This window comes from Sander vitreus, chromosome 7 (assembly GCF_031162955.1).
Source record: "Sander vitreus isolate 19-12246 chromosome 7, sanVit1, whole genome shotgun sequence".
Lineage (NCBI taxonomy): Eukaryota > Metazoa > Chordata > Actinopteri > Perciformes > Percidae > Sander > Sander vitreus.
The window spans coordinates 19,405,626-19,424,108 of NC_135861.1; the positions used below are offsets into that span (position 1 = coordinate 19,405,626).

The window sequence follows — 18,483 nt, forward strand, 5'->3', positions numbered from 1 at the left end:
AATGTGTGGTGTTTTTGGTTTTTCATGCCCGTGCGGTGACTTTTGTAGCGGTAGAAGATTCCAGACGTCCTCCTGTCTTTGTCTTTACCTCAGGATGTTACGGAGGACCAGAGTGGGCGGAGAGAACCGTGTCTAAGTCCAAGCCAATCAGGACGCATTTCTGTTGCATCCCCAAACGCCACCCACCCCCTCCGTACCCAGTCACCTTTCCCCATACTGATGATGTCACTGACTGCTGTGAACACTGTTTCCATGGAAACGCCCACCACCGCTTTGGCCTACATTTCAGGCAGCTCTCCCTCCCTCCATTCTCCAAAAACAAAAACAAAAAACCTCTCTTTCTCTCTCTCCTTCTCCCTGCTGCCCAGTCTCTCACCACTCGCCTGATGAGAAGGAGGGACTCGGACACAAGAGAAGAGGGAGGGCCGCTGAGAGGAAGCTGACCGCTGCGGACAGGAAGAAGAAACGGACATTCACAGGAGAACAAAAAACGAGGCTGAAAAAGTGCCCGCTCTGGACTGGTTGTTTGCGGGGCGGGTTGTCCTCTCTTGTGTTTTAGGTGTGCATAACATCTGCTTAGTTTGGCGGCTAAGAGGAGGGGAAGTGAGAGTTGTAAAAGGTATCAGTTTGAAACTGTTTCCCGGTTAAGTTTCTTTGCTTTTCTCTATTAGGCGTATATGAATATATGTATTTATTCCTGCTGTGCTGTTAGCCAGAGAACAGCAGCAGCTGACCTGCTCTCAAAGAGCTCCCGTCTCCATGTTTTTAATAATTATAATTATTTAAACCTTTAAACATTCATAATGTGATACTTTTTTTTCTTCTTTTTTTTTTTTTGTGTTAAACATGAGGGCTCTCTACGGCTATTTTAATGTATCTCTCTTCTCTGCTTTGTGGAGGAAATTATGTGCATCCAGTCAAACTCAAACCCTAACCTTATTTTCTTTCTTTTTTTTAAGACATCAGGAAGAAGTCATAGCTTGTTTGTGTTGGAAACAGTGAGAGAACAGCCAGCATCATGTCATGTCTGCATACACAAACACACACAAGCTTTTTTTTTATTTATTTCCATTCCAAATAACTGTACATCATTCCATTTTCCTGCGTTGCAGGTGCCTTTTACAAGCCAGTCTGACACATTCAAACTTCTGTCTCCCTTGACAGTCTTACTTCACATTGATTATGTCTGTAGGGTCTCTAACTGTGTGATAAAGCAGGACCAGGGATACATGTTGACCCAGAAGAGGTTTTAGTCTGAATGTGAATGATAATTCTGTTCATAATTGTCCATTTTGTTCTCCTTCCGATTTTTTCCTGTTTGTGGGCCATATGAATGGCAAGCACAGTTACCTTGTCAATCAAGGGAGAGTTCATAGAGCTGCAAGGTTATGGCTCAAATGACAATACTGATAACTGCTGGATAATTAATCAATTTTCGGAATAACAAAGTGCTTTGAGGAACACAATTATGTACTCACATTTTAAAACATTTTCATTTACAGGGAACATTCAAAATGTTTCACATTTGTCACCGTACCATACTGTAATTGTGGAAGATTGTAATACAATTTCAAGTCTTAATAGAATGTAAGGCCCCTTTTGTCTTTGTGTTTTTAATTAGTTGAGCGTAACTTCTCCGATAACTGACAGCCCTATGACTACAGTGAATATAAAAACTGTCACTGTTTTATGTGAGCAAGTTTTAGTTCCAACGGATGTCTCTTAGAAGTGGTTTTGAGGTCCGAAGCAAAGGTGTTTTACTGCAACAAGCTGTTATTGATTTTATTTGTCGGCATTTGTATAACAGGAGTTCCCCGTGTTTGAAAGGGAATTCAGTATCGTTGCCAAGTGAGACGGTTTGCATTGCCGGTGTAAGGCATAAAGAAAACATGCCGTACACTACTTGCTGGTACATTTTGCTGCAGCACAATGACATAAGGGATCTTTGTTTTTGTGCTGCTACGGTGTTCTGGGCGAGTTTTGTCACAGCACCAAGCTGTTTCCCAGAAACCTGTGAAGATTTTAAGTTACACTGCCATGATATACAGTTAAATTGCCACTGCCTGTGAATTTATTTGTGATGAAATGTGCAAAATTGCAGACTTTGCATAAACAACTGGCTCAAAGTGAATGTCAAATGCTACACAATTCATCATTCCCAATTTTAGATTCTTATCTAACTTGGTAATTAAGAGTCCTCTTGAGTTAAATGTTGGTGCTTAAAGTGCATGGGCTTCTCATTTCCTGCGTTTGTGGTATGAGCGTGTTAGGCAGGCCGGGTCTAAGTTTCAGACTTAGTTGTTGCTGTGTTTCTGAGGCCAATGGATGACAAAGTTGCCTGGGAGGGGGGGGGTCGACGTAGAGGCCGAGGCCTGTGTTCTGGGCCTTCAGTGAGCCCAGACGGAGCTTGTATCTAACCGATGCTGTTAATCTTTCCAGGTTCATATCAGAAACAGTGTTTTCTCTGCTTGTATGTGAAGACTATATGATGTAAACTCAGTATTCTCACTCAGTGTTTGACCACTGAGACACACCTAAGCCATATGGTATATTTTAAGTTAAGGTAAAAGCAGGGACAGGAGTTAATACTTGAGGTCTCAACGAAAGTTTTTTAGCATCTTGGACCCCAATATTAATCCCGAAGCTTCCCCCATATTACACTTATTATTTTTGTTTTTCCTCCCGTGGTCAATAAGTGGTCTTTGTGGAGAGCTCTCCCTCCAATGCTGCATTGCTCTTATTGCTGACCTGTCTGCTAATGTCTGTGTGCCTCTGTCTGTGTACACATCAAATTAAAGCCACATCATTCACCTCCTCTGCTGCGCTTTAAGCACCTGCACAGCCACGGTACAGCCACACTGATTTTGACTGATCGGAACTCAGCAGCACTGTGTGAGCATGTATAGACCTCTACTGTTCAGTTTGTTGTACCCGTTACGGTGGGACAACGTAAACTCCCACCAACCTGTAAAGAGGTCTAACCAGAATAATTACAAGCGTCTATGTGGATGTGCAGGGCCCATTAGTTTCTTTTGCTTTGTTTTTTTTCCTCCAATCTTGTCTGTTGTGTTACCGACAGTAATAACGCCTTTCTGTAATGTGCCTAAACTACGGAGAGGAAAAGTATTCATTTTAATTTTGCCTTTCATATGAAACATTCAAGCCTAAAAAGTAAATAAAATACTTACTACTTTATACTACTTTGTCTGATTTTCATTGCATTAAAATGTAATTTAATGCGATTCAATCGGGCACACACAGAGAGAGAGAGAGAGAGAGAGAATTAGTTTCATTAGCTTCAGATGCTGCACCACAGGAAGAGTACTGAAAGTTTCGGTCTTAGATGTGTTAACAGCTGCCTGAAAGCAGGCTGACTAAACTGTTGCAGCGCTAAAATGAATAGAAAAAAGTTAATCGGTAGCCATTTTGGTAATGGATTTTTAAATAATTTTTCCAATGTTCCTTAGTTCCAGCTTCTTAACTGTGATGACTTGCAATTTTGTTGTCTTTACTGATTTTGGACTGTTGGTTTGACAAAAAAGCTATTTTAAAAGGTGTCAACTTTTAAATGTCACTATTTTCTGATGTGGGGGACATTTTGTGCGGTTACTAAAACAAGAGGACAGGAAATGAGGGGCGAGAGAGATGGGGAACTGTTTGCAACAAAGGCTTGAAGTGAGGATGCTGAAATTCATTGTCAACACCCCCCAGGCCACCCTGTTTTCTAATATTTCATGGGCTTATTTCTTCATGGGTTATTCATCAAGAAAAATCTGCAGATTGACTAATTGTTGGGTGCAGCCTAAAACGAGGCTTTTTGTTGGCTACCACAAGACCAAAGCATTATTTTGTTTGTAGTCAGGGTTTGACAGAAGGGATTTTTTTTTTTTTTTAGTAGCACTGCCCTATTATTGTACACCATGAGGAAGACTCTTGAAGACACACATTTATTACATTCCGTTTATTCTGCAAATACCATCTGTAAAAATTATACATCAAGCTAAGTATGGAACTCGGGTAAAGGTTCACAGTTCTTCTACAGTCAAATTTAATTTATTTCATAGGAAAGTTCCATAAAAACAAACGTACGTACATGAGTGACGTAAAGAAGCACTTCATGCTACAACACACCAGATTCCATATACAGTAGTCTATTATATTGTGTCACTTTAAAACAGGGTGCTTGCCCTCTTTGGATGACAAATTCCAGACGTTTTACCCAAAACTGGACAATTTAATGTCCTATTTAACCAAATATGTACAGATAAGAAATGAAAAGTGAGTACAAAGAGATGTCCGACAAAGACATGATCAAATGAACATCAGTGCTGTGCTTCACACAAGACACTATGAACAGCCTAGCTAGCACATTTGAAGTAAGCTGCAAGTAAGAAGTCAAAGTGTGAGTGCAAGTTTGGTGGGAAAAGGGAGTATGAAGATGACACAATGGAAAAAGAAGGGTAATTTAAATTTACTTTAAGGCAAGCACCCTGCAGCAAAGGAGCTGTGCAGCTTTTCGTATCCCAAAACAAACTATGCACAGGCTGTCAACACCCAGTCGCTCCTCATCTGAGGGTTGATTTGGTCGATAACTTTCCAAAAACCCAACCCCTCCCCCCCACAACAAACCTCTGCTGAGGTCCCATCACACTTTCCCTCCAAATGTCCCCCCCCTTTCTCCCATCACAGCAGGCAGGCGGAACAAACACGGCAGAAAAACGCCATCAGCCTGGCCCCTCCCTCCCTCCCTCCCTCCCTCCTCCACATCCACTCCTGCACTTCAGTCTCTACCGGAACTTCCTTCTGAAGGGAAAATGGCAGACAGGAGGATACTGGAGAAGGTCTGTGTAGCGGAGGGATAGACACAATGGGAGAAGGAGAGCAGGGAGTGGGTGGATGGATAGGAAGGGGGGGAAGCGGGGAAGTTAGTGTGAGCGAGAAGGAGAGAGAGGAATGGGCGAGGATGGTTTCAAGGTCCATTTCCATCCAGTGATCCCGTTACAACCGCATCTGCCGTCTTTCCCTCCGACTATCGACACAAAGACCACCTGCGTTGTGAACTCCATCCTCGTACAAAAGGCCTCTTTAATCGGTTCCTGTGGTAATTGCAACAACAAAAAAATAAATGTGTCATCCTGACAACATGCTCCAGAGAACAACTATAAATGTTCAGGCACCACTTCTGTCATAGCGTGCCTCATTACTCAGAATTATGATCTGTGTGTTTTAACGTTTCACCTCAGACAATTACACGTTATGGTTATGATTTGTCTCCATTTGTCACCATTTAACAGCCATATTTTATTTTATCGACATTCAGATGATTAATTGAATAGTTGAGCAAAAGCAAATTAATCTGCAACTATTCTGATAATTGATTAATCGTTTCGTTCAGTTGTCAAGCAAAATGTCTGTTTTCTGGTTCCAGCTTCTCAAATGTGACGATTTGCTGCTTTTCTTTGTCAATACATGACAGTAAACTGGATGTCTTGAGGTTAGTCAGAATAACACGGCACATTGAATAAATCGAGAAAATAATTGGCAGATTAATCAATAATGAAAATCATTGTTGATTACAATGTGTTCCTGCTTGGTCAATCTTACGAGGACTTTATTACTGTATGTATCACACTAAAGACTACTCAGACACGAAGACTACCTTTAGTAGGATTCACAGTCTCGTCAGCGTTGGCCTCCTCTGCTTCCGTGGCGACACCACACACCGACTGCTCCATTTTCTCCTCCGTCCCTCCTCCTGGCTGCGGCTCCATTGGGGAGGATCCCGTTGTTCGTGGCTCTGCTGCAACTGGTCTTGGTTCTGTCCCATGAGCAGCAGCAGTTTGTTCCAAACGGGGCAAAGATGCCTTGGTGGAGAACCAATATCGCACCAAGTCCGCTGTTAAACCACTAGCCTCGGCCAGTTCCTGCAACTGTACAAGAATAAACTGCGTTAGCACACAGCTCCACGTTAAAGGATCACATACTTTAAAGACCTCATTAAAGCGAATCTATGCAACTTTTTCTCAACAACAGCCGCTGTGAACACAAGGGACAATTACAGGATGATGGTAAATGCTAAAATAAAAACGGCATTACAATAGCAAAATTAGAGAATGGGAAAAACCTGGAGTGCAAATATTTGCGTTATAATCAAAAAGGTGTTTAAAACAAAATCAACCCCAAACAGATAGATATATATATTCTCTCTCTCTCTCTCTTTTAAATTGGAGGAAATCAATCAAAAAAGATGTGAATTAATTTACGGAGCATGCTGCTGCCAATGATACAATATGCAATTAGGAAGTGAAAGTCAATGTCTTTCTATCACAGTCATTTGCATGCAAGCCCCAAAATATCTTGTGTGTGTAACTCAAAATAACTGAACTGGTTTTGAAGCAGCTAGGAATGTGCATCTCTCAAAGCCTAAATAAAGTACATTGTCAACAAGAGCTTTCTGGAGCGACCTGTTTCCTTGGATATGTGTACATTTTCTCCTACGGAGCAGTTAATTAAAGTGAAAGTGTTGAGACTCAAAAATATCCTGTCATATCTTTTATCATAGCAGCAAAGATGTATTGTCTGCTTCACAGGTTTCAGTTGTTCAGACCCACTGAACTGCTCTAAAAAAAAATAAAAATAAGCGTAAACACCATTTATTGTTGTCAATACCTGCGACTCCTCCAGGCTGCCGTGGACGTCGCGGTGGGCCTGGAGAATCCGTGCGTTCGCCTCATTGAGTTCCTCTTCCAGAGCCATGCTCTGGTAAGCTTCCAGCCACTTCAGCTGGCCGTTCTTCTGCACGTAACGGCAGTCCCCAAACCAGCGCACTACCTCAGGTCTGGGCAGTCCAGTGGCTGAGATCAGTTCATCATACTGAGGAGCACTGGGCCACTGGGTACGGGCGTAGACTTGTTTGAGCAATCGCAGCTGCTCCGCTGTCTTCTTACCTCGAATGGCTGAGGGTTTGGGGGAGGGGGATGCTTTGGGTGTTGGGGTGGAGGGTTGGGATGGTTTGGGGTTGGAGGATGGAGTCGGGCCTGGGGAGGATGCAGGTGTGCTGCTGGATTGAAGCGGGCTATCCAACCCTTCACCCTCCGCTTTGCCATTGGCCTCTGTCACCTTGAGCATCTTCAGATTGATTTTAATAGGGTTGACTTTCAGTTCTCCTGAACCGTCCTCCTTCTGTCTCTCCTCCCCATCAACTTCCATCTCCTCTCTCATCGCCCGCTCCGCCTCCTCTTTCTTTTTCTCAGCTGCCACTCTCTTCCTCCTGTCAGCAAACCAGCCGTGGATCTCCCTTCTGGTCATCTTGGTCTCAGCTCGCAGTCTGTCCACTTCCTCCCCTGCTGGGTCAGGGTCCTGGCCAAAACTGGCCTCTAGAGCCTTTACCTAAACATAAAACAGGAATGGACAAGGTCAAAAACCTTCTGGAAGAAGAGTTAAACTAAATAGATTACTTAATTCACTGATTGGTCGATCAACAAGACAATTAACGATAAGTTTGATTATTTATTTTAGTCCATTATCATTTAAAAATGCCAACAATTCTCAGGTTCCAGTTTCTTCAATGTGATGATTTGCTGCTTTTTCTTCACCACGACATTTGAAGATTGGCATGTTTCACTAATTTCAGGTCTTTTTAACAGAATAAACAAACTTTTCAACATCAATACAGCAGAATCAAAAGACATCATATTTTTTTATCCAACTTGACTGGACTGTGATAGTAGTTGTGGCTAATGTAGCCTTGAGCTGATAGCCTCAAACAGAGATCCAGAGCGGGCTACAGAGGTCTGGAAACCTCACTTCTCTCCATTTCTTTTCCATTTTCAAACATGTAGTCTTCAGCCCCAACCATCACTGAGTTAATACATTTTGTGTAGCTTAAAATGCAATAATACCCCCCCCCCAGCCCTATAACTGAGCGGTCACATGGAAAAACATGTCAACCTGAACAGCCTACTATTTTATGCCCATAGCCTATTACACAGTAAGGGCAGCGTCTCACCTGATGAGGCTCTCTCTCCTTGTAGCGAATAGCTGTGAAGTCAGGAGAAGGAGGTCTGGGGAGTCGGCGGGAAGGTGTGGTGGGAGAGGTGGGAGTCTGTGATGCCGTTGGGCTCAGGGGTGCAGAGCTGTGCTGGGGCGTTTTTGCACCAGAGTTGCAGCTACTTTCAGTCAGATCAACAGGGTTGGCACTGCCAGCGTTGCCGCTCCCTAGCGTACTTGAAGCGCTCCCTGCTCCCGCTGCAGTGCCAGACTTATTCTGTCCGCCTGTGCTGGAGCGTGTCCCTTTGAGGTTGCGAAAGTGGTAGCGCCGGTCACTGAACCACTTGCGGACTTCTCGTACTGTGAGCCCAGTCAGAGCAATGAGGCGGTCCACCTCCTCCTGGTCAGGAAACTGGCTGACCTGGAAACTGTCCTTCAGAGTATTGAGCTGCCCCTGAGACTTCTTGCCCTTGTAAAAGCTGGGGTCCAGGAATGTGTTAACAGGTGTCTGAGAGCCAAGTGTGCTGCTTAAAGGTGCTGCAGGAGAGGGGGAAGAAGATTTTGAGGCAGGGGAAGACGCCTCCTCCATTTTGATGGTGGGAGAGTCACTGGTGGCGGTGTCAACATCATCTGCACTTGTGCTAGTTGTGTTGTTTTTGTTGCTGCTACCGTTGGTATCTTTGCTCTTATGTCCATCACTGCCTGTTTTGTTATTAGATCTGTTGTCTGTGGTGTTTTTGCTTCCTGTGGTAACTTTGTTGTCATTCTTCACACTGCTGGTGTTGTTGGCTTTGCTGATATTTAAGTTCTTAGCATTGATATGGCTGGTGATATTACTATTGCTCTTGTTATTGCAGTCTGCATTAGCACTGTTGTGTTTACCATCAACACTGCTAACCTTAGCATCACTAAGATTGCTGCCTCCTAGACTAAGGTTGATGACACTAGCTTGACTGCTAGTAATAATACTGCTAGTGCCTCCTCTTCCACTCCTACTACTATTACTGCTGCTAATGATGTTGCTCCCAGTGCTGCTGCTGCTACCCACCGTCCCCACCACCATGCTGATGCCTTTGTCTGCCACTAGGGCGGCAGCAGGTCGGGCCTGCATCATGGGGCGGGCTGCTGCCTGGGGCTTAGGTGTGACAGCCAGGGCCACGGGTGCACTGCTAACCTGGATACCATTTGCCATTACAGGCTGCGTGACGATTACCCCTCCTTGGCTGACAAGAGAGCCCTGCAGGATGTGAGGGATCCCAGTAGCCCCCAGTGAGGCAGGCAGGACTGTGATTGTGTGTTGGGCCGGGCTATGGTTACTCTGGCTCTGGTTGTGCGAGCTGGAAGGTGCAGTCTGGATGATGGTGTTGAACATCTTTCTCCTGGCCTCCTCGATCTCCTCAGGAGACCAGCTGATGCCTTGTTTTAGTCTCTGGGCTGTGAACCAGATCTTGATCTGCTCTTCAGGGAACTTTGTGACCACAGTCAGGTAGCAGAGCTCCGCCTTTGTGGGGTACGGGAACTTACTGAAGGAGGTCTTCAGGAAGGAAGAGGAGTCCATGGAGGCACTGTAGGTAGGGATGCTGCTCAAAGGAATCATCACCTGGGAGGGTAAAATGCGGAAACGACATTAGGAGAGTATTATGTTATTTGATCACGTTTTAACTTCATAACATTCGGACAAAAAAAAAAAATCTAAAATTACCTTGGGGAGATTTTTGGAGGTTGAATACGAAGCAGCGGAAATATTTGAGGAGGCTGTGATTGGCGCAGATTGATGAAGGCTTCTGCTTTGAACCACTGAGACCACCTATAGGGAACAGATTTAAAAGGAATCAGAGTAGAATAATCTTAATTAACTAATCTAATAAGTCAAATCTTTCCAAAACAGCCAAACTAAGAGCCAGAATAAACCACCACCAACCTGTGTGATGGGAGTCTTGAGCACTGGTAATGCTCCAGAGCCGTTGACTATCTGGATTCCTGAGGGCAGAGTGACCTTGGTTGTTCCATTGTGGACAATTGTGGGAACATGTGTGACTGTCACTGCAGTAGGCTCTTTTCTTTCAGTCTCTCTGGACGCAGAGATAGAGTGTGGGTCTGAGGAAGCATCGTCGGAGACTGGGTGAGACACCACTATCCGCTTAGACTCCGATTTGCCCTTCAGCATCCTCATAATCGGGGTTTTAGTGATGGAGATCTCGCTATCCTTCCCTGTCTCTGCCCCAGTCACCAGATTCTGCTCCACTACTACTCTCCTGTCCCTCTTCCTCAGCTGCAGAGTCGTGTTCAATGTGCTGGGGTGAACCCTGGCATTATGCAGGGCCAGCCCTTCAAACTTGGGCGCTGAAAACCCACAGCTAACGCAAAAGAAGCTGGGGTCCGCACGAAAGTCTGGGTGCCCAGAGTACACATGATCCAAGAACAAGTTAAGGTCATGCGTTTCAAAGTTACAAGGCTTACAGGTGTATGTGCCAGCACCATCTTTGACAGCATCCCCCAGCTCTGGTTTGGAAGACTCTCCTGGGTCGAGCGGGCTATGTCTGCCCCCTCCAGAAATCCTGGATTGACGGAGAAGAACCAGAGAGTCCTGTTCAACCTCATCTGCTGGGCGTATGATCTTGCTGGGAATCATACAAGGAGTGGTAGACTTCCTCTTGCTGGCCATTATATGACGACAGGGTGGGGAGGGTTGGTCAAATGGCTGAAAGTGGGGTGTGAGTGAGAATATGGGTCGTTATAGACCAGGCATTGGGGAAGGAGGACAGCGGGACTTGTCCATAGGTCCTCTTGTCGTTCCCACCGCAATTTTAAAGGGAAAACCTGGAAATGAGAGAGGTAACACATTTTAGTTCAAGGCACAGTTTGGTTTGTGGCATAAAACGTTAAATTTCAAGTACAAATGAGGGAATAGAAGGGGGAGGGAGGAGAAGAAATACGATGGCGTATCATCTCTCAGCTGGAAGAAAATCATGCACAGCTGTATGTTTCCAGGTAAAATATCAACAGCACAGGTAATAGTGAGACCTTGTGAAAAGATTCAGCTGAAGCCTTTAAAATCTGGTGTTGCTCGTAAATCTTTAACTTGAAAAGGTTCAAGTCTTCTCCGTAATTTCCCTGTCCCATGAAACTCAGGGCTATCTCTTTTATGAGGGCATTCAAACAAGCTCAGTCTGCTTCTTCACTAAAGGCTTTTTGGGAGAGCTCCTGTCCTACCCCCTTCTTTCCCCTCCCCCACACTACTCTGTCTCACTTCCCCTCTTTCAGACACACCCCCACAGAGAGAGCACATTCTGTATTTTCTTTTTAATCCAGAGCCTCTGTAGCTTCACTGAACACATTTATAAAGACTGGCACAGAAATACTCACTTGTGAATGTGTTGCTTAAGATAGAGTCTACTTGACATTTGTGCAAGTGGGTGGTTCTGATGTTCAGACAGATGTTCTTTGGAAAGATGGCGTTCTCACCCAACACTAGCACAGACAGTACAGATGGAGACACAGACCTGCAGAAGAATGTGAATCTTCAATTATTAGTATTATTTTATTTATTTTTTTTACATCACCCCAAATATCCTTTGTCTCCATACAAAATGGCGAAGCTTCCTGTGGAGGAGTTTTCCCCTCCCTCTGACAGAGAGGTAGTGATGCAGTATTGGAGGACAGCTCTAGGGCAATAACTCTCCCAATCACTTTGCACCGACATGACACTTCACGCACAGAGCAGCACAAGCTCACAAAAGTTCAACGGCTCAAAAAAGTTCAACAGGAAAACCCTAAAACCTCTCCAGCCCCTCCCTATGCAAAGATACTTCACTAACAAATCCAAAACAAATGCAGCTTTTCTGGTAGGCAGCCCAAATCAAAAATAATCTTGCCCTTCCGTCGCAGCGCAGTCCCATCATGTAAATGTTAGACTTGTCTGGGACTAGTTTCAGACCAGGCATTACCTCTTGTGCACAATGCTGCTGCTGCAGCACCACCATCTCACCATCAAGTGAGCAGCATACTCCAAGTCAGTGTCATCATACAATGAACAAACCTCTAATCAAATATAACTTGTTCAATGGCAAATGCTCTCTTTCTCTTGTACCCATAAACACACACAGCCTTGTTTTCCAACATAAAGGTCATGGTACATGACAGATGCCCTTTCACACACTAACTGAGTGAAGGTATACAGAGTTCACTTGCCAGCATTAAAAAGCCTACAACCTCAGTTCCAGTCAATGTAAAACTTTTAGTAACTTTATGTGCAGTTTATTTACAGTCTTCATATCTGACTAACTTGTCAGGATTTTCCAATCAACCAATAATGAGATATTTGATCCAGCCTGTGTTGAAAACTTAATTGGACTCCCATCAAATTGGTTATCTTTGCCTGTTTTGTCACCACTGAGAGACTCTATGGATCTGAGTGCAAGGGGTTAACAGGCAAATGAAGTTTGCTACTGTGGAGGGAACGTGATGCCCCTTGTTTCCCCGTGCACCCCCCCCAGAGAGAGTAACTGCCCTCAGCTTGGGCTGCACCCCTCCTATTCCCCTGCCATTCAGTTCTGCATCAGGGGGCACCGCTCTGCCAAGGCAGGCTGGTCACATGACCAACACAAAGGCTTATGGGTGGGCAGTCTCAGCCATCCATCACGTGGTTCTGTTGGGTGTGGGTTGGCAATTGAGAGGAGAGGGAGAGCGAACGGGACGAGGACAGTGGGGGATGGGCAGCTGGTTTGGGGTAAGGAGGCAAGGGAAGGAGGGGTGTTAACTGTCGTGGAGGAAGCACTGAGGTGTTTCAGTGAGGAATTTTCCTCCCTGATACCCCCCTCTAACTAGCCAACACCAACCCGCCCTGCTGTCCCCCGCTCGTCAACGCCCCCTTCTTGCTCCAAACTACAATCACAGTCCTTCCCTCCTCCCTGCCTCCCTCCTCGCTGCACTGCAAAGCCTGGAATGTTCCAACCCGAGCTCTTCAGCCAGTGGACATAACCTGAAGTTCAGCTTCAGTGTCTGTGCACACACACACACACACACACACACACACACACACACACACATTTAACGGTTACTCAAACTAAAACAAATACTGTTGCAAAGTATAAAAGAATGTGCACCTATCGACAGCCAGTAAGATTGAAAGACGTGTTGAAGTGTTACAATGGCGACAAAGTTAACATCACAAACTGATGGCATGTGAGAAAAATCGAACACAACACAACTATGTGAACACATCGCTGGGCCTCAGCAAGGCGAGTAACCAGCAGAGACCCACAGGCCTCACAGGTGAGGACTGAAACAATGCACAATGCAAGCTGAGCTTCTATCGGTGAGTCGAAATGGGCAGCTCATGTCTCAGCAATGCTAGGCTCAGACGAGTTCTGTATGAGCGCATCGGCCAGTAACTCATATTTTGAATGCTGCACATACGTTGGCTGACCATGTAGTGATGGTGGGTTTGTTATATGTGTCAGCATTTGCACGTGTGGGTTTCCTGTGAGATTGAGAGTGGAGAGAAGGAAGGTGGGGTGGGCGGGGGAGCATGAGTACATGCGTTTGTGTGTGTGTGTGTATGTGGCGTGCGGGGGTGGCTGCCTGCATGCCTGTGTGTGAGACTTGTTTACTGAGGTAGCGAGGCTGCCATTTTTCCTGTGTGTGAGAGTCCAAGATCTCCCAGTGACACAAAAAGACAATGTTTGGTCCTCCTGGTTCATAACCTATATTATTTACGTCAATGGCTTAGCACGGCATGATATCCTTTCATTCTCTGGCCTAACTCTTGTCTAGGCTGGGGCCGAGTACAGTAAGCCAATAATAGCGCTCTCACACTAGAAATCCTACAGCTTGGCTGCATAGCGTAGCTGCATGCTAACTAAACTACTCCTCTGCTCACCTTGCTGAGAATACAGGTGTAACGTTGATATCTACATGTGTAACAAATGCTCTCTGGGTGTACAACACAGGCAGCCTTTTCCTTGTTTGCTCCATTTCTTGCTTCCAGACTCGTCTTTTTTCCTCCCTCTTCTTCTGTCTCTTCACCCTCACTTCCCCTCCCTCTCCAACCGGCTCTACACCCTCTGTTTCCCTCCCTCTGTTCCTTCTTCTACTCCCTCTCCGAGCAAGTTTGGCCCAGGGAGACAGGTCGGCAGCGCCACTGGTGTGTTACTGTCCCCATGGCAACCACCTCCTACCCCCCCCCAGCTCATTTTTCACACACACACACACACACACACACACACACACACACCTCCCTGGCTCAAGCGGGGCCTGTTTGTTCCACACACCCCTGTGAGTGGTATTTGGAGAGTCCCTGCCCTGCTCCTATTTCAGTGACTCTCTCATGCGGTGTTGATGTCTCCCAGCTAGGTGTGGTCGTCGTCGCCAAGGCATGCTATTGGCCGGGGTTGATGGCGTCTCTTCCCGTTACTGGGGTGGCACTAGCTCAGTCCGTGGGGACTTGGCTTGGGGGTCGCCGGTTCAAGTCCCCGCACGGGCCAAGTACGGAGTGTGGAGTGGTAGCTGGAGAGATGCCAGTTCGCCTCCTGGGCACTGCAGAGGTGCTCTTGAGCAAGGCATGGAATCCCCAACTGCTTGGGGTGCCATCCTGTGAGGCTGCCTCCTCGCTCTGACAACTCTCCATACATGATGCATGTGTTTAGGTCCGGTTTGTTTGTGCGTGTGTGTGTGTGTGTGTGTGTGAGAATATATCTAGTGTATACCTTCTTCTTCTCAGTCCCTGTCCAGGTATCCTCCTGGGCTACTGCCCTTGCTCTCTTGGGTTTGGCCTACAGGGCTTCTGTATTCACTGTAGGCAACACATGCATGGATACATAAACAGGGCTGAAAATCTGGCAGATGCTATCTCTTTCAGAGAAGACTGAGGAACCACCTCTATCTCCAAGAGTATTCAAGCTAATCATCAAGTCTGCACCAAAAACCCCTCGCCATCTACAAGTCTCTGTTCCAAAACACAAACCCGTTGCTTTTTTCTTTTCTGTACCAAAACAGAGATCCTACTGAATTTACTCCCACCATAAACAGGCATGGCTCCAACCTACCTCATGCTGTCAATTAACTCCAGGGTTTCACTCACTCATGCGTCTGACATACACGGCTCACTCACCACTTATTAAACGCTTACATGTTTTGTGCATCTGAACTTCTTTCCACTACCATTTCAGTCTTTATACAATACTGGCAACAATAAGAAAACCTCAATGACCGTGTTCCTACAGTGTCATTCCATCTGCTCCCGAGTCCCACTTGGGCTGCTCTCAGGTCAGGGAGCGGATGGCTGCGTGGGTTGCAAACGGCTGCATTGCTGTGGCCACTGCCAGTGCATGCGTTAAAACTGGGTTGCTGCGAGGGGAGGGAGAGAAAAATGGCGGAGCACCATGCTCTGTGCTGTCCAACCTAAAATGGCTGACATCACAAGCTGTTAACCAGCCAAGCAGAGCAAGAGGCTGCTACTGCTGCTGACCCAAACACGCTCGTTCTGGATGTGTGACTGGATCTCACTGCTCCCCCCAAGATTATGAAAAGGCTCTTGAGTAGCAGTGGACTCTGTTTTTTGTGGTCATATACTTGATAGAGATCTGGAAGTAAATGATCAATACATGGGTCAACACAGACAGGAGATGAAACTCACGGATTAAAAGTCATTACTGTAAGACTGACACACACACAAAGAATTGCTCCGTTTCATTAAGTCGTCATTAGATGTTTATAAGGGAAAACAGAAAAGAAAAAAAAAAAGATGTTCAAGATGTGTAATGAACAAAAGTTGAAGGCCAAAATATAATTTCAGCAAGTGTTTTACTGATTAATCATTTGATAGAAAGCTGCACAACCTGAGTCAGCTGCAAACCTAAAACTGAGGGAAAGAAAGGGAGAAGGAGAAAGAGGCAGTGGGGGGTGAGTGAGACTATTCAATGAGATGCACTGCCATTAAGCTCAAGCATCACCCAGCAACACTATGAAATAATAAACTATTGTAGGCCCTACTGAATGATTATTCCTAATATCCTACAAAAAACTAGCCAGATTGACTGTTTTTATCATCAACAATAGTATGAAAAGTGGCCTATTAACAGTGGAAGGTGTATCACCATGGGTGATAAATAGATAGGGTGGATTAAGCTGCTTGTCTATGCTTGGGACTCACGTGGACATCAGACACAAACTAGCTGTCTGGGAAAGCTTTGCTCTAATCCCTGGAGTCACATACTCATGACAACACTGACATGATAAATAACCAAGGCAGACTCACTGACTGTTAGGAACATGGAATAAAGCTTGAACTTGCTTATAGTTTATGAAACGTGACAGCTTTGATTTCAAACGAGCCTGTGAATACAAACATGTTATCTTAATTAAAAATATAGACCCAATAACATTTGATCGACGGTAAACCATCGTAAATCACTTGCACAATTTTCCTATTAAACTCTGGAAAAAAATATTAGTCATAACTGCTGCTATGAGGTCAACGTGATTTCTAACTTCTTCATTCATAGCACAGACAGAAGAAATGGTGGAATTTTAACAGGTCAGACTTTAATATAATGCGTCAACATCTAATTGCTTCAAATATAAAAACAATGTTTCTAAAGAAAATGTGAGTGAATAGCGATATTTTGTGGGGAAAAAAAGCACGTAAACACAAAGTGGCTGGACCGTAACGTTAGTCCCTGAGCGCAGCAGCGTCAAACATTTCCGAAAATGATGCGTGTTCATCTTCCGCTCAAGTTAGGCGGAGTGAGCCCCAACTTAATGGGCTTGTCTGCATTGTAGGTTTTAAACATTGTAACCAATTCAGAGTGGAGGAAAAGGCAAGCCCCCAGCCCAAAAAACTACTCTCTCTCCCCCCGTTGGCTGTCGCCATTTTAAGCAGGCGACATGCAGCTGGCCAGCACTGCTGAGCAAAAGCGCAGTCCGCAAAGGTAAGGCTTCACAATAGCTCGCACAAGTTTGGGAAAGGTGAAACACTGTGTATCATAAAATCACACTCACCTCGCTTTGTCGGAGCTCAGTTTATGCAGCGCAGGCTTTAAAAAGTTTACAATAATATGGGCTCAGTGGAGGCAGAAACTGACGGGAGATTTGGGCTTCACTGATGGCAACTTATAGGTGTAAGCCCCCTCTGTCCATAGGCTGGTGATAAACGTGACACTGGAGCCAGACCGGTCCCCACAACGGCAGCCTTTTTTTGCGCTTGTTTATTTCTCAGTGTTAAAGCAGGCAGTGAGGGGAGGAAAATACCACGGACGTACGGAGGGAAGAGATGGACACGTGACGCAGACGTCACTGACGGTGGAGGTGGCGTGAGAGCTAAAGCTCCGCTGTGCAGAGAGCAGAAGTGAGTCAGACATCTCGTCCTGATTTTGACCCAACAATACATGGGGGTCGTGGTCAAGTTTTAGAAAGGGACAAGCTTCCCCTGTCCCGGTTAAAGGTGATGTTACAGCAACTCACACCTGTCCCTCTCCAGGTGACCTCTCTTAAAGAGATAGCAGCCTACAAACATGTCAAACGACACCCCTCAACCTTGCCCAAACAACTACGCTATTGTACATATAAAAAAAGCTCATAAACCTACAAAAACAGGTTATATATGACTGGGGATTCATATATTCAGTATGTAATGAGCCTTGCGGTTGTTCCTCCAAGTTCCAATCAAGAATTATAGATGGCAGCTTCATTACTATATTTTGCTCAGACACAGAAAAAAACTTGTTTTTTTTGTCAGCTTGTCTGTTTTAGGCCTATTTACATGAAAAACAAATGTATCTTGAAAAATGGACAACAAAATAAACTCAAGAAATAAAGGTGCCAGAACCAGATTTTGACACAGTCAGGGTCCCTCTATAAATAGTTGCCTGCTTTGCTCAGTTGGTAATACAGCATTACAGAGACATTTATTTTGCTCATACCATAGCAGTAGAAAATATGTATTACTGTTACTTGACTTAATAGTTTGAAACAGTATTGTGAAATCTGCTGAAGTTAATGTAGAAGTACTTAACAAACCGACACCTGACTTACAGCTCTCACAACAAAATTGTTCTTTATTACAAGAGTTGCTGGAGTTTTGACCTCTTCAGAATGTTTGTCAGTGTCCATGCAAGTAGGCTAGGTGAAGTTCTCTGCCTACAGTAAATATAGCCCACCTTAAAATCCCACCCAAGTCAGTGATGCTCTCACAATGGATCATGATGAAACAAAGAAGAGCACAATATTTAAAACAAAAAGTCCCTAAATGAAAGTAGGCTAACGCATTAGAATCAACTGTGGGCCTTTACAAAAAGAATATAAGCACATGTGGTTACGTCCCACTGTTTCTCATAGGAATTTTAACATCACAAAAGATAAAGCTTTCCACTAAATAATTACAGCAGAGTTACTGAGTATTGCAAACACATCATATAAAACTATTATTGATTTTCCATTAAGCTGTGTTTAATATGCAGGCATGCAATTAGACTCAAAAGATGATGACACATCCCC

At 44.9% G+C, this 18,483-nt stretch overlaps 2 protein-coding genes across 7 annotated transcripts in view; one reads left to right on the plus strand and one right to left on the minus strand.

Moving 5' to 3' along the window:
* plcg1 (phospholipase C, gamma 1) overlaps positions 1 to 3,195 on the plus strand; it is a 29,262-nt gene extending 26,067 nt beyond the window's left edge. For 3 of the 4 annotated variants that reach the window (XM_078255161.1, XM_078255160.1, XM_078255162.1), the window contains exon 33: positions 94 to 3,195. In XM_078255161.1, coding sequence (XP_078111287.1) covers positions 94 to 136 — 43 coding nt within the window. In that variant the 3' untranslated portion in view covers positions 137 to 3,195. The remainder of the gene's footprint in view (positions 1 to 93) is intronic. The other variant, XM_078255163.1, reaches the window with a different exon arrangement.
* Positions 3,196 to 4,741: 1,546 nt separating this feature from the next.
* zhx3b (zinc fingers and homeoboxes 3b) lies at positions 4,742 to 17,262 on the minus strand. Of its 3 annotated transcripts, XM_078255164.1 has the most exons (8): positions 16,990 to 17,262; positions 11,356 to 11,492; positions 9,911 to 10,809; positions 9,692 to 9,796; positions 8,009 to 9,589; positions 6,670 to 7,389; positions 5,660 to 5,930; positions 4,742 to 5,096 (listed from the first exon to the last, which is right to left on the minus strand). In XM_078255164.1, the coding sequence occupies exons 3-8, from the start codon at positions 10,652 to 10,654 to the stop codon at positions 5,086 to 5,088; spliced, it is 3,432 nt and encodes a 1,143-aa protein (XP_078111290.1). In that variant the 5' UTR covers positions 10,655 to 10,809; positions 11,356 to 11,492; positions 16,990 to 17,262; the 3' UTR covers positions 4,742 to 5,085. The 3 variants fall into 3 exon arrangements, with proteins under 3 accessions (XP_078111290.1, XP_078111291.1, XP_078111292.1); XM_078255165.1 differs by lacking the exon at positions 11,356 to 11,492; XM_078255166.1 differs by lacking the exons at positions 11,356 to 11,492; positions 16,990 to 17,262 and adding an exon at positions 11,014 to 11,148.
* Positions 17,263 to 18,483: the final 1,221 nt, after the last annotated feature.